Consider the following 26,505-nt stretch of genomic DNA (forward strand, 5'->3'; position numbering starts at 1 on the left):
GGGTGGTTTTACTTTTGTTATTGAGTGGGCAATTAAGATCTTTAAAAGAAATATTAAATATTGAGTTTTTTTCTAGAATTATATGTTGTCACATCATCGCACAGACCGAATTTTGCATAAATCACAACCACTGGGAATTTTTTAACTTGAGTCCTGCACTGGAGATGCTCTTAGTCATGCAACTCATAGAAGCTCCATTAATTGACAAGATGACTTTTTTGTTAATAGAGCTCTTAAACTTCAAAAAGATGACAAAGAAGCAAGAGGTGAGCAAAACATTTTCCAATCAAACAAACAATTCTTAACCCCAAACTAGTCATAAATCTATTATCCATATATAATCTTAACCATCTACCAAAAATGAAGATGCATCATCCCAACTCAATCATCAGTTGCAATATCTAAAATATTTCTCTTCAAAATATAGTTTTAAAAAAGGAATAGAGCTTCATTGTTAACTGGATGACTCTGAAGAGACTTAAGAAGAGAGAGAATCATTCAGCGAGAGTGAAGCTAGTTGATCGGTTGGGCTACCGTCTCCTTGTTGATGAGTAACACTTCTCAAAACTTCCATGGCTTCCGCCACTTTCGCTTTTAAAGCTTCAGGAGATTCCAGCAAGTGCAGAACTTCAGTTTGATCCATCTCAAGTAGCATGCCTGTGACCTTAGCTGCCATTTCGTGCTCCAATTGATCAACCAGTGGGTACAGATTTTCACCCAACATCTGTCCAAACAAACAAAAACAAGAAACACAGCATCAGCAAATTTTTCCTTTTTCAATTCAGCAACATCTAACTCAATATATGAATTGAGTCAGTCAAATTTCCAAATGTTTGATCTTTGTCCAACTCTTGTTGCCAACTCGTCGTGTGGAATGTAGATGGTGGACTCAGACTGAATTTAGGTCATAAAATGACTAGTTTTGAGTTAACACCACAAGTAACTAAAGTGACTATTACACCTCCAACCAAAACAAGATAAGACTCTCACGACTGAGATTCACATTAACACCTCAACATAAAGCTCGAGTTTATTCTTATACCGTTCTCTGCTCATCAGGTGTTGCATTTGCAAGAGAAGTAGCCAAGGCTCCCATTGGGATAGACTGAGAAGCAGCACTAGAGTCTCCTCCCACTGGCAACACGTCATATGGATCAGAAAGCACGCCTCCAGGTCCAGGCATTGGAACATCGGGCATGTTGCGGCCAAGAGGGTAGCGATACATACGCCCCCTTGGAATCATCTGCAATTTGAAGAATCAGAAAAGAACCCCACTAGTTTATCAAACAATTGGAAATTTAGCTGCAAAATATAACGATCATATACCTGCTGTTGCATTAGCGGAAGTGGCTGCTGGGGTTGTTGACCGGGTGCTTGCCCACCACGTCTACCGCCTGGACGTTGACCTTGTTGGCCCCCCTGTTGAACCATTGGTACAAAGAAGTTGGGAATTGCACCTCCACCGGGTCTCATCCCTGGGACCAATTGTTGCTGGTATCCAAATCCTGGCTGGAAATCATATCATAAATGAATAAAAGTAGGATGCATGACAACTTTCCAAAGGTAAACCGATATTTTTACCTATGTATATTGATACGAATGGGTCTCCGTATCCGACACCATAGCGAGGTGTCTATTGTTATAATCATAAAATATGTCTTAAAGAACTTCAGAAATTGATTTGTTCGAAATCATGAGTTAATAGATTGCCTTATTGAACGCATTAGTAAAGGTGCCAGAGGCACAGTCCTGAGCCACATTAGGTTCCAAATCTTTCAGCTAAGCTACGGTTCGTAAAACCAAGTGGAGGAGAACAAATATATCTTGTGCAAAAGCTATAGAGAGCATGATAGACTAGATCGCACCACTGACAAGCCATAAACTTCCAACAACCCATCAGGAACTCATCTTGAGGTGATAAAGTGAGCAAGTGAATACCAAGTAGGACCCTACAAATTCTGAAATTAAGACCTACCCAAACTTTTCATAACAACCTATTTTCACAATTTATTTTAAGCTATAACTGTGAATATTACGGAAGTCTCTACAATATAGATATTCACAGTTACAGAATTTTTCAACAGAAAGATGACAAAGTCTAATAGGAAACCAGATAATACCTGGGGAATAATCGCTGGGGGGCCTTGACCATAAAATATTTGTTGACCCAGACCTGGACCAGCAGGTGGATACATTGGCATCCGAGAACCAACAGAAGGTGCCATTGCTATTGGGCGCATTTGTGAAAATTGCGCCTATGTAAGCAATTGAAGAAGCATAAATATACAGTTGAGACTACCTAGAATAAAGCACGAAAAACTAGAATAAAAGTTATATGCGGGAATAAGGTTATCATTTTAGAAGCTTTACCTGCAACCTTGCTTTTCTGTCCTCTTTCCGTTGTGCAACTGCAACATATAGAGGTTTACCGCCAATCATTTTTCCATTCAATTGCGCGAGCTACAAGGGAAGAAGTATTTTTTGTTTTAGAATTAAGTACTAATAACACCGAGCTACAGGAAACTTTGAATTTTACAGAAGCAAATAATACTTACAGCTCGAGATGCTTCTTCAGGTGTCGAAAAGGCAACAAATCCTGAGCCTCTACTAATTCCATTAGGGTCTTGCATAACCTAGAAAATTTCAAAACTAGATAAATATTAGTGAACAAATGAAAATAAAGAAAATTACATTAGTTGCACTGTCTACAAACCTTGCATGAAGTAATTGTTCCAAACTCGGAGAACAAATCCCTCAGCTTCTCATCATCTACACTATCATCCAAATTCTTCACATATAAGTTCAATCCTTGAAATATATCTACTGTTTCCTTCGTACTGTCAAATCGTTCTTTCAGTTCATTCTCCCTTTCAGTTTTTTTCTGTGCTTTTCCTACATACCACTCCTTCTCATCAATGGTCTTCCCATTAAGGGCCTCAACAGCTTGAGCAGCATCATCTGGACTCTCAAAATTAACAAATCCAAAACATTTGGATTTTCCATCGTCGTCCCTCATTACTACAACACTAGTAATAGTACCATATTCGCCAAAAGTTTCCTTTAGATCTTCATCGGTTATCGATTCAGAGAGATTTTTTACAAATACATTATTGAACTTCACCTTGTCTGTACCACTGTCTCTTTCCTGCTTACGAAGGAAAGGTCCAACAAAAACTGGCTTGTCGTTCAGTAGCATGCCGTTTAGATTATCAATTGCAGTTTGGGCAGATTCCTCGTTATCATACTGAACAAATCCATAACCTTTTGACTGGCCAGAAGCATCTATAGCTATTTTGCAAGAAAGAATGTTTCCAAATGCGGAAAATGTTTCATGTAGTCCTTTGTTGTCAATTGCTTTGTCCAAATTCTGGGGAAAAAACATTATTAAATTAATAAAACATATTCCCTAAGAATGAAAAATTCAGAATTAATTTGTGGATGTGTGGAACCTGTAAGAGTACCTTGATAAATATATTAGCATTCCCACTTCTACGAACACTAGGGTCGCGATTAGAATACATTATCCTAATAGGCTTGCCATTCAATACGTTAAAGTTCAACATGTCCAGTGCCCTTGCCGCTGATATGAGAAGACATACAGATTCAGAATAGAAAAGGTACAAAATAAGCAAGTATGTGTATGTTATATCTTTTGCCCAATGAAAATCGGATCTCAAATATCTTTTTGTACCACGATAAACGTGTTAGTTACGGAGTTGGTCTCCGTATAGCAAAAACTGTGGTACATTGACATACAACGTAACAAACATATCAGTATTCAATGGTCTATATATTAACAACAGAAAGTCCATTTGGTAGAGTAATAAATGAACCAAATTATAGGAACGACACATTGAGAACCGGGGAAGATCCTAAGTACTAGAGTTCAAGCCACACTAAGAGCATCTCCGATGCAACACTCAAGAAAAACTCTAAGAATTCAAGGTGTCAAGTGTGAAAAATGGATCTCGAAAATTTTATCTTTCCTACTTGGTCATTTAGAGTTACTCTTCAGAAAGGCTTTCTCCAAAAAAAACTCTAAAACCTATATTTTGACTATGAAATTAATTGAACTACTTAGGTGGCACTTAGAGATCGTTAAGTTGAGTTTTGCATTGGAGATGGTTTCTAAAGATAAATTTCAAAAAAATTCTTATGTGTCACTCTAAGTTTTAGAGTTTGAGTATTCCATTAAAGATTCTCTAAGACTCGCAAAAAGTCTCTTGATATGGTGGAGTTCAGAAAGGGCATTCCACTTTCAGCCGTAACTTTTTTACCTTTTCCATTCATCAAATACTCGAACCATATAGGATACGGTTGAAATCAATTACAACGTTTGAATCTTCTAAGGTCAAAAGAATCCATAATGCATTTATTATGACCCAATACTAAGAAATTATTTTCGTACAAAAACCATGAAAGTTCATAAATAAATCTAATACTAATCATGAAAGTGTTTTCTTTTCAACTCAAAATCTATGATTCGACGATAATAATACAACGCAAACCATTCCAGCAATTTAAAAATGACAATTTTGGAGGAAAGATGAAAAGAAAACAGATAGTTTAGACAAATTACCATCTTGGGGATTAGTATAGTTGACATAACCATAACCAAGGGATTTTCGAGTGGTCAAATCCCTACAAACCCTAACTGATACAAGTGCTCCAAGTTGGCTGAACATATCGTAAAGTTGAGCATCAGTTACATTCAATTCAAGATCACCCACATACAAAGATGTAGCCTGAAACTGGTTTCCTCCATTATTTGCCACTCCATTTGAACCAGTAACTGGTGGTTGAGGTTGAACTTGAACTTGGGCCATCTCAAAAATACCTAAAAATCGATCTAAAAAGATACCCTCAATTCAATTTTCTCTTCTAATCCTCCTGCCCTTTCTTTTTTTTTTGGATTTTTGGCTTCCCTCTCCTCTTCTTATTGTGTAATTAAACCCTAATAAGAACAGAAAATAAAACCCAAATCTTATTTGTAATAACACAACAACTGAAGCTGATAAATAAGAACAGAATCCAATCAAGATATTATTTTATTTTTTTGGTAGGAGGAGAGGGAAGGATGGAAAGGTAAGAAATGGGATAACCGAAAGCAAGATGAACAGGCGAGGTAGAGAGAGAAAGAGATGAATAACGGTTAGCAGACCAACTCAACCGTTCTGTCTACGATTGAACTGTGAGGATTATATACAGGGGTAGAGTGACTGAAACCCTAATCTACAAATACGGATTCTTTGGAATCCTCAATTTTTAGACATAAAACAGTAATATCCGTTGGATCATTTGGCTTCTTTAACTGGCCGGGCTATTTGATAAGGAATCAACGGTTGGCCATTTCAGATAAGGTTTTTGCAATTTATCGCCTTCATCTCTTTTTTTTTTTTTTTTTTTGTTTTTTTTCGATGACTAGATGAGATGCCTTCTTCTCCTTGACAATGGTACATTTTCTGTTTTTTTTCGCCTTCTTCTCTTTTTTCTCTTTTTTCTGTTTTTTTACTTTTTATTACTGTTTTTTACTGTTTTTTACTTTTGTAATTGTAATTATTTCTGCTATTATATTTCATTTTATTTTTCAGTGATTAGTTTATCATATAAGATGAGTTTATCATATAAGATGGTGCGTTTGGATCAATCTTCCAGACAGCTAGCGATATTGTCCGCTTTATAGCTCGCGACTTTAAAATAAGTCTAATGTGTTTGCTCTCTTAAAAGGGTGCACATTTCGTCTCCCTCTAACATAAGATTGCCATACAGTATATCTTCTCGAGATCACATTATATTGTAATAACGTGTTATATTTATTTTTATTTTATTTTTTGAAAACCTATTCAATAAAATGTAAAATTACAGTTTGTCCCAATAAAGTAAGCTTCAGTTACAAGGAGGACTAAATTGTAACAAAAGTTACAAGAATAGTAGTTTCAGGATAATTTGAAACTCTCAAGAAGCTAACGCTGAGAAGCCAAAGTACGAGCAGCTAAATTGCAATGTCGTCAGCAATATTGAACTGTGACGTGGCGAGCTTGCACGGTTTCACGCATCGTTAACGTCTCCGTATATAGACGTCAAGCAATCGGTTGAGATGGATAGAGGAGATATCAAACGATTGACAATGAGTCTCCTTCTATTATACTAGGTTTCCGCCGCGTCCTACGGACGCGTCAGATCCCTCTTGGCTAACGCCTTTAAGGAGGAGAAAAATAAATTTAAACTACAATTTAAAATGAAGTACTTACCTCTAACATTCTCAAATTCTTCCATGTAAATTACATTTCAAAATTAATAGAGAAGAGAGAGAGAGAGTTGCAGAGGAGGGAGAGAGATTAGAGAGATATAACCTTATGTTTATGGATAGAACATAGGAGTGAGATTTCTAAACTAAATTAGAAGTAACCGAGTTACTAATAGAGAAGATTTGAGGGAAGATTTGTTGGAGAAACCATGAGAAAAGTAGAATGAGAAGAAAGTGGGAAAAGTAGTTACAATAACTAATTTCAGGGAAATGTAGAATGACACTATTACCTTTCCATTTTAAGTCGATTTACACGAAAATGATTTTACATCATCCGTCGGATGTGATCTCTGTCAAAATCCCAACAAAAATGAACGGTCAGACTTATACCTCACGTAACCGACTGAGTTGTTTTTATATGTAGGATATTGGCCTAATGCTATAGAAGACGCCAATACTATTCTCAACTAGAAACCGACAACTTCACTTTTGAGATGAGATTTTGGGCGAAAACTTCTTTGTGGGGTTGGGTTCCAATCGGGTTATAAGATTGTGCAAACCAGCCTTATGGCCTACTAGCAATACTGTAAAGTCTTCGTAGTTTTAAAACGTGTCACAAAACCTACAGAAGATGCTTAGTTCGTTATAAGGGACACTACAATCTTCTTTCATCGATGTAGGATTATATTTCAAAGTGGCTCCTCTTTCCTCATATCTGTTTTGTCTATTTTTTTTTTTAGCCTTCCAGGTCATCGAAAACGGAAAAGAAGACAATAAAGGAAAAAAGTAGAATAAGGGTAGTTTTGGAAATCGAATTTAGTAATAATTAACCCTCAATGGATGGACAGTTACAAAATGTGATCAAATTTTCAATTTAGAGAAACCAAAGGACCAAAAATGTCAACTAACCGTAAACTAAGGATCAAATATTTGTCTTCTTTCACTACCGTCACTTTGTGCTGACATTTCTTCTCTTCCTCTGTTTCTTGAACAAGTCTCAAGTCCACTCCTTCCCTTTGCCGGCTCCTGTATATTATTTGATTCTGCTTCAAACCCACGTTTTCTTCTCACAAATTGATCAAAAAGTTGTATCCTTTTTTTGATTCCAGTGAGATAAAGGGAGAAATCAAAATACCCATAACAGAAAATAAAAACCAGAAAAAGGGGATGCAGAAATGGAAGAAAGTTGTCTCAGCAGGATTGCCAGGATTATTTCTTCTAATACTTCTTATTGTATTTCTCAGAAGATGTTATTTATCGAGAAAAGGTAGAAATTTTAAAGAAACAACTAAAAGACACACAGAGGGTTTACAATCTGGGATTTTGAAGCTTCATCTTCAATATGATAATAAGAAATTTTCAAGTTTTCATCAAATTCAAGACTTTGACAAGAAGAGAAGATCAAATTATTATGGTTTTAGACTTGGGTTATCTTCAAAATCATTGTTTAATTGGTCTAATAATCCATTACTTATTTCAGAAGCAGTCGAAAATGGTTGGTCTGGATTTGGTTTTACAAGTCAAGGAAGAGAAAGTGAAGTTGAAATTAGCTGGGTAGTTCATCAAGGATCATCAGATTTCATGCAGAAAATCAAATTCAAATCAGGATTGAAGAAAGGCATTGTGGGTAGTAGTAATTCTTCTTCTTTCAATGGTTCTTCTGTAATTAAGACTGATCTTCCATTACCAGGTCCTTACTTGGGGAATTACTCTTTCCCTCAAGAAGCTTATTTTGAAATCACAATCTTATCATTTCAAGATGATGATGATGATGATTATGGTGATGGGGTTGAATCTGTTCGACCAAATGCCAAACAAGGTAATAAGAAGAAGGAAGGTGGAAAAAGTAAGCTCATAGAAGGACCCCAAGATGTCGAATCTCCATCGGATTCATTAGCACATATTGCTAGTAGCAAAAAAGGTCATAGGTTTGAAGAAGTAAAAGTGGTGAACAAGGAAGAAGGTAAGGATGAAGGAATGATGATGTCTTTAGGGCTTACACTTGGAGGTATTTTTCCTAATAAACTACCTGGAAGCTATCCTGGTTCAATTGGATTCAATTCTAAGGGTTCTGTTTATCTTGAGGGTAACTTCTCTTCTCATTTATCTATTCAATATCAAACTATGGTTTCTATAAATCCATCTCCTAAACCGAATAATTCGATTACTTGACGATATTAATCATCGCTATAATTGATTGACTATATTATCGAGTGAATGATCTTCCAAAGGTTTATGTCATATGAACATTTGAGTATTGCGAGATCTCCCCTTTAGGGTTTATTTTTTTGCTTGTCTCTATATTACATTTTCAACCATCATTCCTTTAGATCATCATAAGACTCAGTTTGATTGTCATGAACGTAATCTGACCTTGAATATATCCCGACGAGCCAACTCTTAGTCGCTACCAATAGTGTCCATTCTTTTGCTGCACAGACCCTAGCCTAAGGACCAGGTGTTTTTGTTTCTAATGAAGGCTCCATGAGCCGCACAAATGGTCACCCGACTCACTAAGCTTGAGCTTGCACCAGTCCTCAGACGCTCTAGGACTATCTCGTTGTTAATGAAATCTCTCTCGGGTTTACTTTGAATACTAAATTCGTAATCTTCAGTAATCAGTTCTGGTTTCTTCGTAAAGGTTCGAATTATAGTTCTGATGACCTTGTTTCTTCGTAATCTTGGCAATAACACTTTTTTGTCTCCTTCCTTTGTTAGGTAAGGATCTTATGTTTGAAGCTGTAAAAGCAAAATGGGAAATGAAAAATAAGGTAATTGGTTGTGGGTTTGATCCAAATAAGAAGAAAGTATACTTCACAGTGGATTCAGAGTTGGTTCATGTAGTAAATTGCACATCCGAAGAGTTCACAACTCCGCTTTACCCGACTTTAGCTGCGAACACCGAAGCTACTATTTTGGTTAATTTGGGACAAAATTCATTCAATTATGCACCAGCAAATGTTCAAAGAACTCCGAACCCATGCTTCCTTGGGTCTCTCTCTCTTGGATTTGAAGACAGTAGAGAACTCTTTTCAATAGGAATGGCTGATTCTCAATCGAGCAATCGAAGTACAACCATTTATAGCAGCAACCAAAATAACAACAATGGTGGTAGAGTATTAGCCTTCGACGTCGATGGTGATTCTGAAACAGATTTTTATGATATAATCTTGGATAATCGGAACAGACATCCTAACACATTTAAAAGTGAAGTTTAATAGACTTCTTATTCAGAAACGTTTGGGGAATCAGTTGTAAGTATTACTACTAATACCATACATAGAAAATACAGCCTTCTAAGGCATACTTGTCTATAGGTTGAAATGTATAAATAAAAATGTGACAGATCCACAATCGTTCGTCCTCCCCGGAGTACAGAGGAAAAGGGGGTAACATAGGAAACATACTTGCATAAATTTGTGTATTACTTTGACACAACGAATAGCACTTCTCTTTTGTGTCATTTTCTTCTTGCACAGGTAACTTCTTTGGTTTTGTGTATATTTTGCAGTTTAACTTCTTCGAACAGTTTATCTTCGGCTAGTATTTACATTTTTTCCCTTTACCTAGGGACTAACAAAGCTAATAGCGTGGTGTTTGTTTTTTGAAATTTAGACCCGACTCGTTTTGAATTGTCTGAATCAGATTGAGTTCAGAATTCTTAGATTACGTTGTTGTTTGTTTTCTAAAGGTCTAAAATCTGAATCAAATATGTGTGTTAACTTTTTAGTTTCTATTCTAGTATACAATAGCTCCTCTGATGATGTTTCATCGTCAAGTCCGATCTGCAGGGTTTGAAATCTGACTCAGGACTTAACCCAGTCAGAGTTTAAATCTGATAGATATTTTGAAAGAAGAAAGAATCATCCAACTGTAAGGTAGGCATTAGGGCTTTCAACAACAAAAAAAAAAGTAGGCATTAGGGAAAGACGGTGATGATGGATAACAAGGAATGGATTGGAAAGCAAGAGATTCAATTTGTTGCACTGATAGGGTAATCTTGTAGCATCTTAACAAAAACTAAGCTATGGGTAAACTAAAAAGATAATAGTTGTTTCAGAATAGAATAGAGCTATGCGAACAAGAAACAAATTAAGCATCAGGCTATTGACGATATATGAAAACATTGTCAAGCTCTAAGTATTAGCTAATGTATCTAACATATAAGTTTTTCGATAAATAATACGTACTTAAAGAGATGTTGAAGAGAGTCATCCACCATAAAGAGTTCTCTTTTCACCTTCGACAGGCAACTTTCTTGTTTTATAGTCCTCAGACAGTGTACTTCCTTCATCGAACGCCTCCGTCGACATGTAAGTACCAGAATTAAGAGAAACTGTGCTTCTCGCGTAAGTCCCTTCAGGATATATTTTATGAATAATAGGAACCTTCAGTAACCAAAGTCTTTCTTGGTCAGAGTCATAAACTAAACTGTTAATCTCACCGTCTAGAATAATGAGTACGGTTCGCATACCCCTAGAAAATTGAATCGGAATTGGGCGATGAATGCCTATTCCTGGCATATATTCAAGGGTCAGTTCAATCCAAGACTCGACCACTCCACACTTCTTTATCAATAAAAAACTAATCGTATCGTTTATCATGGTACGACTTAGGCAAGGGCATTCTCCAATTACACCCAAGACGCAACCACTCCATTCAGGAGGTAATGGTAGTTTATTGAATTTCTCATTAGAAACGTTGAAAGAGTATACAAATTCTTCAGTAATCCAATACAAATTTCCATAAACAAACACCCCACGGAATCGGTACCACTCCAAAATAAGATTAGACAAAATATCGAATTTTATGGTTCGCCATGAATTTGATCCCAAGGTATAGACTTGTACTTTAGAATCATAGAGTGAAGGAAACCTTACTACACTTACCAATAAGTAGTCATCCGTGAGAGGATCATAACTAAACCAAGATTCTTGGGGAAATTGTTCTTCATCTTGAAATTTTGTACGTGAAGGAATTTCTTTGAATTCAGTTGTAGATGGATTCAAAATCACAAAATCATGGAAATAAGTTTCTATGCAAAGCAAACCATTACAAGAACCAATAATATCAAATCTATTATCAAGGGTTTGGGAAGAAAATTTAATAGGCTTATCATATGAAGATGGTAATGAAGATGGATTATAAGCAATTGAGAAAATGTGTGTATTATTGCTAAGGATAAAATTTAAGTTGTTGTGTTGGAAAGAGTATTGCATTCTAAGAAAATTAGGGTTTGTTATTAGATTGGACCAGGAATTGCTTACACACCTAAATCGGATTAGAGATTTCAAAGGAACCTTCAAAAGGATGTTGAAGATGATATCATCTTTAATACCATCTGGAAGTAAGATCTCCATAGCTCCAGGGTTTATCCTCCCCCAAGCAGGAAGGGAAGATGGGAAAAAAAACTAGGGTTTGTTAAAGCCGAATCTTTTATAGCCGTGTGTAGATAGATATATTATTACCCTACTATCATCATATCTAATAAGTAGTCTATAATAAAATAGAAGATAAAATGTTGATTAGGACAAACACCCTTGTTATAAAAGATATTGTGTGGAAGCCCTCCATTATTTACAATGGAGTCCATTTCTATTTCAAAGATTCACACTTAAATGCAAACGTAATATCATTAACACAAAAAAGTGAGGAAGGAATAAGAACATGTAAAATCATTAACCTTGTACGAAGAATTTTAAAATCAAATACTAGTATACTACTTGGAAAGAATTCTAAACAAATGGGATAATTTTGCAGAATGTTATTAGAACACAAGATTCATACAGTCCTATCTATAATGCATCTATTACGATCTCCTACGCATTCCCATTCGTGATTTTGCATATCTGTGTGGTGTTAAGTGAAATCAGTATTGAAATTCCGCTCAGATCGGAATACCCTATAAAAAACTCTTTAACATATGAAAAATATTAACTAAATTCAAAAGGATACTCTAAACGCATTCCCTCGCCGATGGATGAGTGTAGAATAGTATCCTGTAAATTGTTTAGGGCCGCTGTTGAAGAGGCGATATCCTGCATATTTCACCGCTCATTTATTTGACAGTGACTCAGTGAGCATAGAAAATATGATGACTAGACAAACTAACTAATAAAGATCACGAATCTTGGTTTAGGTTTTACTGTTAAGAGTTCTTTTTGGCTTTATACACCAATGCTCAAGAAGTTTCATATCTTAGCACTAACCAGGAACATGCTAAGTACCTGAAAGTCTATGAAAGCGACTGGGGCTCCATTTTTATTTTGCACCTTCAACTTCAAAAATCCTGGGCACCTGTCCATAATAGTGTCAAGTCAAACTTTTGTTTCACTAAGAACAAGAATTAACGATAATATGAAATAAATTAATATTTCCAAACCTTGAAAACACTTGATTTAGCTCTTGCTCTGAACAAGTTGGGCCCAAGTTAGCCACAAAAAGTGTTGGACAAGGAGTAGTATTTGGTGGACCACGAAACCCCCCTGAGTTCTGCAAACGCAAGAAACCATAAACTGAATATGTATTCTATGTGCTTTTATAGTCCGTAATCTATGAAAAAATATCACCACCAAACAACCCTTCAAATGTTTGTTTTGGTTATGTTATTAGAGCTGATTCACATCTACGATAGGAATGACTTTGGTGGTTAGGAGTTTATCTCAAAGAGAGAGTTAGAGGTTAGAGACTATAAGTAAATTAATTAATCCCTTGAAAAATGTAACAACTGTATGTTTTAGTTTGATGAGGGTAAGATTATCAACGTGCAATGTGGGCATTGATTCAGATCCTCTCATAAACCCATGAGGTGTAGGTTTTCAGAACGGGGAGGCCAATTTCGGGTTTGATGTGGAAGACAATTGGAGACATTAACATAAAAAAGGAGGATAAGATGACCTTAGTAGAGTATCACACCCATATCAATTTTTATGTCATGCAGAGCCTTTTAAACTACTAAAGAAAAAAAATTACTTAATATCCAATATTTTGCATCGAGGATGAATAAATTGGCTCACCAATCTCTTATCATCAGCATTGTTGCCTGCCCAAATATCAAATGCGTGACTGGAAACATAATCAGAAGAAATATGAAATTAGATAAAAGGAAGAGATCTGATTATTGAAAAATTTAAGGGTAGTGTAAAATCCAACTCCATTTTTAGTGTTTCTACAAGACCCTGGACCTGTGAGCTAGAAATCTTCAGCAACATTAGGCAACGATTAGACTGTCAATTCATAAATTAAGATTAAGAAAGTTGTGCATAGATAGTGCAAAAAGACCTTTGTGTAGTTGGATAACTGGTGGTGTCGAGAGCAGAATTACCCATTCCAGGCATGTGATTATTGCTGCCAAAACCTGTTAGTGCCCAAGCGTGCGAAAAATGTGTAATGTGAGCTTTTAGAAGGAAGTGTTCTCCTTGTGACTAAATTACCTAAATTGTATTCCTCATGAACTAAGATCAGTAAAACAACTTCGATTTTAAGAAGTTAATAAAATGGAATCGAGATTATCTAACAGTGTAGATGTACGAGACCCAAGATAAACTATAGAGGAAGTGCTTATTTGATATCGAATAGGTTTCCAACAAACACTAATTCCATGACTGAACTATCTTACCACCATCAGGAGGGCCTCTAGGAAATGATGTAGATCCTCTAACCTTCTTGTCAACAAACCCAAACCTCTCATCATCTGATTCACGAAATTACCAACTTCAATTGTATTTTTAAGAGATCAAAAGTCTATTCTAGCCTACAAGAAGGTAAAGCAGACAGCTATCACAAACCTGTTCGTGAGCGCTTGGACCTAGAGTTTGATTTTGCGAAATCAATATATAAAGTCGACTGCTTCTCAAGGTCAAACACCATTCCCTGTAAAAACGGTGTACATTAAAGGTATACAAATACACGAATAACAACATAACCCTTTCAAATGATCAAAATCAGCAACAAAAAAAGAGATTTGTTTCTTCCCGTTAGAGTCTTAATGAAAACTCGACTTTGAAGTTGATCTGACATCTTCCTGGCGGCATACTTTCATCGGCCGTTTGTTTTAAATGTCGATGATTTAAAATTACAGGTGCACATTATGCCATCAAGTATGACTCCGAGTAGAACTCGTAAGTGATTGTAGCAGTTAGTCCCCATAAGCAAAAGACGAAGACTCGATTAAGAAATGATAATTAGTCGAGTAATGAACCAGCAAATTAAATCAACCCGTATCACTATCATATGGTTTTACAACTATGCTGTTAAAGGCGTGCTTAGGCGACCAAAGTGCAGGGTTCCTAGACCAATCGACTCGCTTCAAATTCATTTCCCTTTGTTTCCCATTGGCCCCTTGCTTCGCCTCTCGCGTAATACAATAGTTTTACAGTAATCAATATGTTCAAGTTCCAACAATTTACATGTGTAATAGTAAGTTCTTACATTCAATGCCTGGAGAGCAACAAGTGCTGATTGTTTATCTGCAAATACTGCAAACCCGAACGGCTATTACAACAATCAAGTAAAACAAATCAGCAATTTAGTAACCCTAATTCAAAAACAGTTTGTTTGATTGTGAAACAGATAAAAAAAAAAACAAATCTTTTGCCATAAGAATAAACTCATGGCACTTGAGGAGGAGAAAATGATTAGTAACTCAAAACAAGAAAGCAGTTATAATTGGGATAAAGAAGAAGTAATTGAGTTTTGAATATTAGGGTTTTGAAAGAGGGGAAGGGGAATTAGAAGAGAAAATTAAAAAAAGAAATGGAAACCTGAGATTTTTGGGAAGCATTTCGGAGCTTGGAAGATTGGTAACCAGGGAATTCACGGAAGAGATTGTAAATCTCGCGAGACTTGACGTCTTCAGGAAGACCAGCAATGAATAAGGTTCTAACATCTTCTTCTGAACCGTAATAATAGTCAGAAGGAGGAGCACCACCACCAACGTGTGGAGGGTAGGATGAAAATGGTGGTGGTTGGTGGTGGGGGTGATGGTAATCTTGGTGGTGCCATTGAGGGATATGAGGTTGATGAAGTGACTGATGAGGTGGTGGAAGAGGGTAAGGAGGAGGGTGGTGGTGGTGGTAGGGAGGAGGAGGAGGGTTTTGGTGGAGGTAGAGATCAGAAGAAGATGGAGGAGGAGGAGGAGGGTAATACCCGGCCATATCATCCATGAAATTGCTGATATCTAGGCTTAGTGTTTAGGAGAAAGAACTGCAAATTAGTAGCCTTTAACCGGACACTTCTGGATCGAAGATAAATTAATAGTCGGCAATAAGAAAAACTAAACAGATTCTAAACAAAATTTATAGTACGTGACATGACTTGTTTAGCAGTTTAGTTTTTACTCCTTTCTAGAATTTTTCCTCAAATATTTGTATCTCGAAATTAACTTCTTGAGAAATAATGTATCACTACTCCCATATTTAGTATTCAACTCAATGGCAGATTATATGGAAGTTTTAGGGGCACTAGGGGACTTCGACAAGGATGCCCATTGTCCCCTTACCTTTTTATACTAACATCTCAGGCCCTCTCCCTGCTTATCTATTATTATGAGTCACATTGTTTGTTCACAGGATATAAGATAAATTCTTCCTGTCCATCAATCTCACACCTTTTGTTTGCAGATGATTTAATTATATTTGGTAAGGCAACATCTACTAACCTCATTGCTATAATAGAATTTATGGAAATATATTCAAGTTTTTCAGGTCAAGCAGTGAATTATGATAAATCATCCATCTATTTTAGCTCTGGAGTCACCCCTGATATTAAACAACAGTTTGTCAATACATTAAAGGCACCCATTATGACAGACCAAGCAAAGTATCTTGGAGCTCTAATCCTAAAACCAGGTAATAGAATAAAGAGTTTTGATTGGCTACAGGATAAATTCAAGAAAACTCTAGCAGGATGGAAACAAAAATTGGTATCACAGGCAGGTAGGACAGTGCTCATAAAATCAGTATTAAGTCCTTTATGTGTGTACCCATTTAGCTATCAACTATTACCACAAGGTGTACTTAACAAATTAGAGAGAGAAGAAAGAGCATTTTGGTGGGGACATGGTATACAGGAAAGGAAGATGCATTTTATCAATTGGGACATAATAACAAGCTCTAAAAAGCATGGTGGCCTAGGCATAAGGTCTTTAAAAGAGGTCAATGAATCTCTTATAGCCAAAATGGCTTGGAGATTTCTTACTAACAAACAGGCAATATGGGTTAAATTACTTAGAGCTAAATATCTCCAGAAGGAAGACTATTGGAGTGTAGAAATGAATTCACCTGCATCACCATTTTGGAAATCACTACTCCAAGTTCGAACTACTCTACAACACAATACCATATGGATGATTGGAGATGGGTCGGATACAAGAATATTGGAGGATAGATGGATCCCTGAAATGAGAGATCATATTCCAACATTAATTCAGCAATTACCACAGAACATAACATGGGTTGCAGACTTGATAGATTCAAACTCAAAAACATGGAAAATTCATCTACTCCAACAATTTTTCACCACAGAATCAATCATTGCAATAACCAACATAACAATCTCAATAACAGGTGAAAGGGACACACTAATTTGGAAGAATACAGAGCAAGGGCGATTCACAACTAAATCATATTATTCAACCATCAAAATTAACCCAACATTACCAATGGAAATAGGTGATTTCCCCTGGTCGAAATTTTGGAAAAAGAAAGAGATGGATCCGAAAGTCCAACTGTTTATATGGAGGTTAATCCATAATGGGATTGCAACAATATCAAATATGAATCATAGACCCCAACAGACAAACCAAAATTGCAAGATGTGTTCCGAGGATGCGATTGAATCACATACCCACCTATTTGGGACATGCAAGACATTCAAAACTTTTATTATTTCCTTGCAGGATGTCGATTTCCAGAATCTAACAGAGGATCCGATACAAAATCTAAAAGACATTCTTAACAAAGGGAAGGATTTGAATGAGTTTTGGTACAAATATACTTATCTGTTGTGGCATTGGTGGAAAGCCAGGAACGAGAAGTACTTTCAAAACCAAGATTTTGATTTGAACCGAACTTGGCATAATATCTCTCTTGATCTCAAAAGATTTCCTTCTTTATCTGTTTTCCCTTCTTTTTCGAACATTTTACAGGACAAAGCATGGAATCCACCACCACAAGGACGAATCAAGATCAATGTCGATGGAGCATTCAGGAGGGATAAAGCAGCAGCAGCAGCAATTGCAAAAGATTGGAGAGGGGAGACGATAGATTCAGAAGTGCATAACTTCCCACCAATTTCATCTCTCCACAGTGAACTAAGGGGAATGGAGCTAGGTTTCCAAGTAGCTGAGAGATTAGGGCTTAATAGTTTCGAGATGGAGACGGACTCTTTAGTTCTGGTAAACCTAATAACGGATGGACGAGATGCATCCCCGTGGAGATTGATAAACGATCTGGACCGTCTACGTGGCTATCTAACGGGTAGAGATGTGGTAATCAGGCACTGTCCGAGAGAAGCCAACTTAGCCCCACATGAACTGGCGAAATCTCTTATGAATCCATAACTTTGTCTGTATGTTCTGTTTGACCCTTTTTGGGACTTATAAGCTTGTACTCATTGTATCCTTTGGATATTATCTATGAAATTAGCTTTTCCGTCAAAAAAAAAAAGAGAAATAATAAATTGGTCAAAACACAATTCGCACATGCGAAGAAGATTGACTAAGGGTCAATCTCTTTTTATCCCACCTTCAAACTTGTCCCAGGGCCCACCAGTCGCAAGGTATTTTAAAGGTGGTTTAGAATTTTCAATTGGGAGAAGAGAAACAAGATTATGGTCTGGAATCAAAGATTCTTTCTCTTTCTAACTCCTCGTCGTGATCAAAGTTATGATTTTACTCTCTTTCTCACTCTAAAACAAAGTTATTTCTCTCTCAAAGTTATGATTTTGCTTTCTTTCTCACTTTAAAACAAAGTCATGAAATCAAGGTTGTTTTCATGATGGCGTGATGGTGATGATACAAAGGAGGAGTGATACAAAGGAGGAGGAGAAGAGACTAAGAAGAAGAAGAATTAGGGCAGTCAATGCCCATCTTACTTCTTTTCGGGCAACAACTTAACATTTACTTTAGTGTTTAGATCGGTAAATTTAAGGACTGTATACGCCAATTTCTAATTTGTAACTTCTAAAAGAAATTGGGAGATGAGATAAGGGTTTGGATACATAAATTTTGGATCCTCACAACTAGCAACTACAAACAGAAATATTTAAGAAGGGTAATGTTGGACCACGATTACCCCTCAGGTCAGTTTACTCCACCATCTCATCATTTACTTCCACCATGAAAAGCAAATGTATACAAACGGAAACATTTAGTCATAATTCAAAGCTTTCAAAAAAAAGTTGGAACTCTTACAGAATTAATTTCATGACTAAAGTATTTGATCTCCCATAATGGTACTCAGGATCAATATATAACTAAAATCTTTTTCATTCTCACACTTTATTAATCACTTGCCATAAAATAAATGTGACAAAGATGAGTTAGACCTTCCTACGTTAAAAGTGATTGTTTTATTTTATTTTTGTCCGATATTTCAAATTGGATGGAATTTGTACGATATAAATTCTGAAAAGAGCTATTTATCTAAAATGGTGTATGGGAATGTAATTAGCTCCATTGATGAAGTAATTGTTGAGGTTGTGGTGGTAGAGAGTTTGAGAATAATATACAAACATTTCGTCAATATATTTGCTAACTGAACAATGAACTGCCCTTCCAGCAGTTACCATTTATTCATTTGCTACCAGATGTTACCATTTATTCATTTTGAGATCGATGCCTATATAGGCACAATTTGTATGCGCTTACCATTTCTACTTGTCACAATCATATCTCATTTGACTCCAATAAAAAATACCTACTCATCTCTCATTTGACTCCCATAAGAAATATTTTAGATGTGAGTGTATATAAAGAAAATGGTGAGTGCATTTAAATTTTTTTGGATTTTGTAACTAGGTATGAGTCCTTTGTTGGAGGCACGCATAATTCAATTCTTTCTTTCTTTTAATAATTCGACCACTATCTACCTTAGTCGTTACAAGGAATTACTCTCTTGGTCATAGGCCGATTCCGGTCCACCCAAGATAGTTTAAAGTTTTCTTAACATAAAAGTGTGACAACGAGTGTATATGTGTGGTTTTAATATATTATGGTTTTAATATATTATGGTTTTAATATATTTTCGTAGAGTGGTGGTCTTTCATGCCTCAACAGTTCTACGATCAAATTATAATAGATTGTATAATGTTACACCAGTTAAAGATTTCTAACAAAGCAAACACTTGGCAAACGAAATTGTTTATCAGAATCTCTAAATCCAATTCCAGAGTTACTTATAAACTATATATTGTAAAGCGAACCTGACACCGCAAGAGTAAGTTGTAGTCATACAACCGACCTTGATAAGCTCATGTCAAATTAGTAAAGCTGGTTATTGTTCACCCTTTTTTCTACTCATTATATCGATACCACCATCTATAATTTGGTTCGTAAAATAATACCGGCCTCGTAAACAAAAACTAAATTCCAAACCTCTCTTGATTAGGGAGACACTATTGATTCTTCGAAGTGATATGATATTAAGGTTCTTGCATCTTCTTCTGAACCATAATATTTAGATATGAAAATTGCATCTTCTTCTGAACCATAATATTTAGATATGAAAATTAACTTTTTCACATCATAATAGAAAAAAAATTCCAATGTGAAAATTAAGTGTAAGTGATAGGGAGAGATACAAGATGTTAGAGAGTTAAATGTTTGTTCTTTGTTTGAAATACTTCAAACCAGGGCTCATGTTATTTTATAGATATTTCAATCATCAAACCAAAAATTCAAAAATAGTTCTTTTTACGAAGAACGAGATTTTAGTAAAGGTTTAAAAACTTTAATTAATTAGATTGGTCACAAAGTCCCCTAAAGAGAATTACCCCTTTTAGAGGTTTTCTAGTGGGATGTGATAAATGTATTCAAGCACTTGGAGTTCTATGTGTGACCATTACCCCTCAATTCAATTTACTCCACCATCTCAAACATTTGCTCACACAATCACAAACCATGGAAACAAAGCTAAATATTGAAATTGGCTCAAAAAGAGAGAGCTTTATAATGACTAAAATATTTGGTCACTCTTCACTTGATATTGGTACTGGGAGTGGGAGTCAGTAAAGTTGGTTTTTATTCTCACACTATATTAAGGGGTTGTCATGAAATAAATGTGAGAATGGTGAGATGGCGAGTTTGGACCTTCGCACATTAAATGTAACTATTCTTTAATTTTAGGGCAATCTCGAAAAGTTAAAATCTGAGGAAAATACAAAAGGAGACCCTCTCAGCATTTCTCATAAGTCAGGGGGTCATGCAGACATCTGGTCACACAAGAATCTCGGTTATTTCCCGATTGACCCCCTAAAGTGTGACCGGATTCCTGCGTGGCTCCCTAAAGTAGGAGAAATATCGAGATGGTCCAATTGTATTTTTCAAAACATTGACTAAAAAATTCAAATTTTCCGATTTTGCACTTCTTAAAGTGTGAACGGATTCCTGCGTGGCTCCCTAAAGTAGGAGAAATATCGAGATGGCCTAATTGTATTTTTCAAAACATTGACTAAAAAATCCGAATTTTCCGATTTTGCACTTCCTTTCTTTTATTTTTGGGTTCATTATTTTTGTTTATCCCTTTTTGCCTTCCTTTTCATCTTGGTTAGTTCCATCAAACATGGTATTTTAGATGGTTCCTCACTTTTGCTTATATAGATCTTGGACGAGGGAAGATGAGGCAAAAAGATCATTAGTTCCATCACATTTCAGATGGTAGGCAAGGACCTTATAAAGTTATAATCTCAACCCCAGAATAACCAAGCTAGATCAAAGCTCAGATAACATAATAGAGCCTGAACCTCGGGATTTCGCCAAGAGAGCTATACTTAATAGAGCCTGAACCTAATGTGTGCAAATCAAATCTCACTATAAAGTAATAGAATCAATCTTAGCATCTGAAGCTGAAGATGACAATCAAGATCTTTTAAAGGACAATCAAACTGAAAAGACTCATGGTAATTAAGTCAAGGTGACCTCTTCATTCTTATATAAATATATTTTGAAATGAACAGTAGTATAGGATTCAATATTAAATCTAAGGATCTCCTTGAATGTTGCTTCCTAGAAGTGCAAGAATTAGATGGATTTTCTAAGCTAGTCATTTAGGTGAAGTTGACTCTTGATCCTTGGTGAAGAAGCAGGAATCATGTTAACGACTGAAATCGCTCATTACTTGCAGTTCAAATACAGGAAATCTGATTTATAAATAATAATTATTATTTTTTTGAAATTTTTATTTGAGAACTTTTTGTTTTGATTTCTTTTAGAGACAGAGGAGGCTTAGAATTTATCTTATTATTTAAAAAAGATTTAGAAAACATCCATTAATGAAGCTATTTTTTTAAGAGAGAGAAATAGAAGAAGAAGAATATGAAAAGTTACAAAGAAAAAAAAAAAAAGGAGTAAATCAGGAATAAAAAGACACAAAAGGGCAGAATTATAAGTTTAGATCTGTCACACTTTAGGGGGTCAATCGAAAAAAAAAAGGATTTTTGAGGGAGAGGACCAAAAAAAGGGGTGCTTATGTGGGTAAGATCCAGGGTTATCCGGATATAAGGTTTAGGTCCAAATATTAATGGTTTTGGTGGGCCCGAGATAAAGGTACAGCAGGGAATTGTGCCTAACTAGTTTAATACCCCTAATACCCTTTTTATCTTTATCTTCTTTACATCTCTCTTTCTCCAAAAAATTTATACAGCTCTAATTTATTTTAAAAGATCTCTCTCTCTCTCTAAAAATCTCCTTTTCTCTCTATCTCTCTCTCTCTCTCGAAATTTATACATCTCTCTCTCTAAAACATTTCTACACACTTTTTTTTTGGATCTTTCCTATCTCGGTAGAAACCCTAAATCCAGCAGAGATCTGGAAGCAACAAATCTGGATTTAGGGTTTAAAATACAAAATGTTGGCTCTCTTTTCTACAAGGATATAGTGAAGAATGATGTTTTTGAAAGAAAAAATTAACGGTGAAGAAATCAGACCTAAGGTTATTGTTTCTGGAATACTTTGATTTTTTGGACAGGTTTTGGTGAAAGCTTAATGGTGAAGAAATATTGAAAAAAATCTGACGGTGAATTTTTTTGGAAAAGTCAGATTCAGTGAAAATTTAATGAGGAATAAATCATTTTCTTGAACAGGGATTCATGGGTTTGGGAGAAATTCATCTTTGGGTTCAGAAACAAAGCTTCTAGTGAATATAGTGAACAATGAAGATTTGATTTACATTTAATGGTGAAGAAATCAGATCTGGAGTTATCCTTAACTTGATCTGCTTTAACTATATTTGCTTTTTTACTTCACATATTTGTTCTAGGAATATTAAAATGTTGAGTGCATAAAATGGTGCACTGAACATCTCCAGGTTCTCTTAGATATTGTCCCAATTTTTGTTATATTTAACGTCATAGATATACGTTTACGTGTTGGAATGTATTGTAAATTCCTCAGTTCCCGTCACATTTTACCGTTCGTAATCCGTTCCCACGATTCGTTGTTATGTGGAAGTTCACTGTACTTTTTTTAGTTTCATTCGTCTTATATTTCTATCTTTTTCCTTATTTTGTGAAGGTTGCAACGTGAAATATTTTTCTTGAACAGAGATTCATGGGTTTTAGCGAAATTTCAAATTTAGGTTTAGAAACATAGCTTATAGTGAAGAATGAAGATTTGATAAACATTTAATAGTGAAGAAATCAGATCTGGAGTTATCCTTAACTTGATCTGCTTTGACTATTTTATTTTTCTAGTGTCTAGTACATAACCAAATATCCCGTACTTTCGAACATGTCCCGTACATTCACAAATGTCCTGTACATTTAAAAATTCCTGGTTCATGTTAAGAAGGCAGAGTACATAAAAAGTTATACTATGCCCAGTACATAAAAATCAGATTCAGTGAAAATTTAATGTACAGTACAAAGAAAAATGTCCCATAAATTTCCTTTGAAAGTAATTTACGTTTTGGAAGGAATGTCTTATAAACTCTTCATCATATAAGGAGAAAATGTTTGAGAGAAGGAAAGAAGTTAAGATTGGAGAGAGAAAATATATTTAAAAAAAAATATAGAGATAGAATCAAATCAATGGGAAACTACCAAAAAATATATGGAAACAAACTAATGAAAAACTACCAAGAATGAGAAAAAATTCTCTTTGTACAGTTTGTTATCAAGACGTAATTGTTACTAAACCAGAAAAAAAATTTAGAAGTAATATCTATTACATATTTCCAAAAAAGAAAAGAACTTTTAGATTTTAAGAAAAAACTATCCTTAAAGTTTCCCGGTGGACAAGAAAATTTTCGGTACACAAGAAAATTCCCGGTATCTAACATCTTAAAGTTTCCTTCGAATATTTTTCTAGTGTCTAGTACATAACCAAATGTCCCGTACATTCGAACATGTCTAGTACATTCACAAATGTCCTGTACATTTAAAAATTCCTGGTTCATGTTAAGAAGGCAGAGTACATAAAAAGTTATACTATGCCCAGTACATAAAATAATTTCCGGTACACAAGAAAATTTCTAGTACAAAAAGTGTCTAATACATAACTAAATGAGTGGTACATAAAACAATTCCTGGAGCACAAAAATATTCCAAGAACAAAAGTTTCTCGTACATAACCATATGCCTAGTACAGGAAAAAAATTCCTAGTACACAAGAAAAATCCCAATACAAAGTGTCTAGTACATAACCAGATGGTCATTACATAAAATAATTCCCGCTAAACAAGAAAATTCCGTTACAAAAGACAATTCCTGGTACAAAAGTGTCCAGTAAATAAAAAAATGTATAGTACAAAGAAAAATGTCCCATAAATTTTCTTTGAAAGTAATTTACGTTTTGGAAGGAATGTCCTATAAACTCTCCATCATATAAGGATAAAATGTTTGAAAGAAGGAAAGAAGTTAAGATTGGAGAGAGAAAATATATTTTTAAAAAATATAGAGATAGAATCAAATCAATGGGAAACTACCAAAAATATATGAAAACAAACTAATGAAAAACTACCAAGAATGAGAAAAATTTCTCTTTGTACAGTTTGTTATCAAAACGTAATTGTTACTAAACCAGAAAAAAATTTAGAAGTAATATCTATTACATATTTCCAAAAAAGAAAAGAACTTTCAGATTTTAAGAAAAAACTATACTTAAAACAAAAGAAAAAAAATCACAAAGATATAAAGTATTTGAAGAGGAAGAGAAAATATTTGTAGAAAGAGAAAAAAATTAGTTTAGATTTGTGAGAGAGAGAGATGGAGAGGACGGCATTAATGTAGAGAGAGAAAGTGGAGGACATAGTGTAGAGAGAGAAACGTGAAACACGGGATTTATTAATGGCATTTCTGTAATTTCGGGTGGCAATCTATGTAAATAAGAATAAAATTTTGGTTATTGTTGTAATTTCCTCCAATGGTGTGACTAGTGGACCTGCCCCTCATTCTTTGTGGGCAGTGGGCCTGCTTCTTGTTTGGGAGAAACAAACGGACCTTTTGCCCAACCCCTCAAAAAAAAAACTCAAATTAATTTATTATTTTTATTCTTCATTTGAAATACATCCAACTAAGGTTAGAGCATGTTATTGTATTTATTTGCTTTATTTTTTTTATTTTTACTTTTTCTGTTCAAAGCATGTTGAAGGCATGTTATTGTCTTGATATTCCAATTTAGAAGTTTGAATACGTCATTTTAAATGGGTTATTTCGCGATTGGCCCCTAAAATATGAACACCTTTTCGCTTGATCATCTAAGTTGTTTAAATGTTGAGATTTCCTCTATTGTATTTTTCTATGCACTTACTTATTCGTCAAACTTACACTTTCTGAAATTATCCTTCTTTATTTTTTTTAGTATGTAGGTTTTTATATGTTTCTCTCTCTTTACCTTTACTCCATTGTCTTCATATTCACCATCTTCCATTATTTATCTTTACCATTGAAGAAATATAAAAGAATTAACTAAATCCACCATATACAAAATGATGATAAATAACATTTTCGTTTATATCACTACAACCTCTTCTTCAGGTAGCATTCTCTGTGATGTTACACGACCATTACCCTTAATTCAATTCACTCCACCATCTCAGCATGAATCACTAACCATGCAAATAAAGGAAATATGAAATCCCCCGACGACAAGCTTCATAATGACTAAAATATTTGATCTCTCTTTATTTCATAATATTGATACTTTGGAGTTAATATATAAGCAAATTAATTTTCATTATCACACTTTATTAATCAGTTGCCATAAAATAAACGTGAGAAAGATGAATTGGACCTTCACGAATTAAAAGTGACCTTTTTTATTTTATTATTTGTGATTTTTTAAGTTGAATGGAATTTGTATATACGGTGACGGTGACTTCTCAAATGAGGCATGTAAATCACGTTATATGAATTGGGGATGTAACAAGACCGGATGTGATTGTTAAGCTTGTTGTGGTGGTGGTGGTGGTGGTTGTGGTGGCGGCAGAGTAAGATATGTGGTTTGGAGGAGGCTTGTGTGGTTGTAATTTGTAAAGACAGAAGATGAAAGAGGAGGTGGAAGAGGATAATATACAACCATTAATGAAGGAAATTGAACAATGAGCTCACCTTAGTCCTTAATGAAGGGATCAATCATCTACATACTCAATTGTAATTCCATAGCTTTTCAAATTTCAATAGTATGAAACACCTAAACAATAACAGTCCAAGCATTCAATAAGAAAACTATTCTAGCCATGACAAATATTTATGTAGATCGAGCGAAGCCACAATTTTTAGAACACCAGTAGAAACAATATTTTGATAAACGAATTCAAATATTTTTAAGCAACAGTCAACAAAACCTAGAGATATTTATACAATTCTAGGATCAAATCATAATAGATGATATAAGATTACATTAGTTAAAAATTTCCACAATATGAACACTTTACCAAACAGAATTCTCTATCCGAATCTTTAAATCCAATTTCGGAGTTACTTCCAAACTATCTATTGGTAATGCTAAGTTGCTAACCTGACACGGCAAGAGTGAGTGATAGTCATACCACCCCAATGAGACAAAAGCTCGTGTCACATTAGTAAAGTTGTGTATTGCTTAG

The 26,505-nt window shown here is 35.1% G+C and overlaps 4 protein-coding genes across 5 annotated transcripts; 1 reads left to right on the forward strand and 3 right to left on the reverse strand.

The window, feature by feature from the left end:
• Nucleotides 1–267: 267 nt before the first annotated feature.
• On the reverse strand, nucleotides 268–5,173 carry LOC147570446 (polyadenylate-binding protein 2-like). Of its 2 annotated transcripts, XM_086657009.1 has the most exons (9): nucleotides 4,580–5,173; nucleotides 3,462–3,580; nucleotides 2,714–3,367; nucleotides 2,556–2,633; nucleotides 2,371–2,460; nucleotides 2,121–2,255; nucleotides 1,327–1,509; nucleotides 1,043–1,243; nucleotides 268–724 (listed from the first exon to the last, which is right to left on the reverse strand). In XM_086657009.1, exons 1-9 carry the CDS (start codon nucleotides 4,824–4,826, stop codon nucleotides 479–481), a joined length of 1,953 nt encoding a protein of 650 aa, XP_086513135.1. In that variant the 5' UTR covers nucleotides 4,827–5,173; the 3' UTR covers nucleotides 268–478. The 2 variants fall into 2 exon arrangements, with proteins under 2 accessions (XP_086513135.1, XP_086513136.1); XM_086657010.1 differs by lacking the exon at nucleotides 2,121–2,255.
• Nucleotides 5,174–7,203: 2,030 nt separating this feature from the next.
• LOC147570447 (uncharacterized) lies at nucleotides 7,204–9,710 on the forward strand. The gene is made up of 2 exons (XM_086672731.1): nucleotides 7,204–8,333; nucleotides 8,966–9,710. Exons 1-2 carry the CDS (start codon nucleotides 7,415–7,417, stop codon nucleotides 9,463–9,465), a joined length of 1,419 nt encoding a protein of 472 aa, XP_086528857.1. The 5' UTR covers nucleotides 7,204–7,414; the 3' UTR covers nucleotides 9,466–9,710.
• A 623-nt stretch (nucleotides 9,711–10,333) lies between these two features.
• LOC147570448 (putative F-box protein At3g16210) lies at nucleotides 10,334–11,734 on the reverse strand. Its single transcript, XM_086657013.1, has one exon. The coding sequence runs from the start codon at nucleotides 11,605–11,607 to the stop codon at nucleotides 10,459–10,461; it is 1,149 nt and encodes a 382-aa protein (XP_086513139.1). The 5' UTR covers nucleotides 11,608–11,734; the 3' UTR covers nucleotides 10,334–10,458.
• A 71-nt stretch (nucleotides 11,735–11,805) lies between these two features.
• Nucleotides 11,806–18,234, reverse strand: LOC147570449 (RNA-binding (RRM/RBD/RNP motifs) family protein). Its single transcript, XM_086657014.1, has 11 exons — nucleotides 18,154–18,234; nucleotides 15,010–15,651; nucleotides 14,678–14,740; nucleotides 14,035–14,119; nucleotides 13,866–13,940; nucleotides 13,529–13,604; nucleotides 13,264–13,312; nucleotides 12,630–12,739; nucleotides 12,475–12,544; nucleotides 12,203–12,285; nucleotides 11,806–12,096 (listed from the first exon to the last, which is right to left on the reverse strand). The coding sequence occupies exons 2-11, from the start codon at nucleotides 15,409–15,411 to the stop codon at nucleotides 12,057–12,059; spliced, it is 1,053 nt and encodes a 350-aa protein (XP_086513140.1). The 5' UTR covers nucleotides 15,412–15,651; nucleotides 18,154–18,234; the 3' UTR covers nucleotides 11,806–12,056.
• Nucleotides 18,235–26,505: the final 8,271 nt, after the last annotated feature.

This window comes from Eschscholzia californica, unplaced genomic scaffold (assembly GCF_041429995.1).
Source record: "Eschscholzia californica isolate CP2 unplaced genomic scaffold, dmEscCali1.0.p SCAF_1, whole genome shotgun sequence".
NCBI lineage: Eukaryota > Viridiplantae > Streptophyta > Magnoliopsida > Ranunculales > Papaveraceae > Eschscholzia > Eschscholzia californica.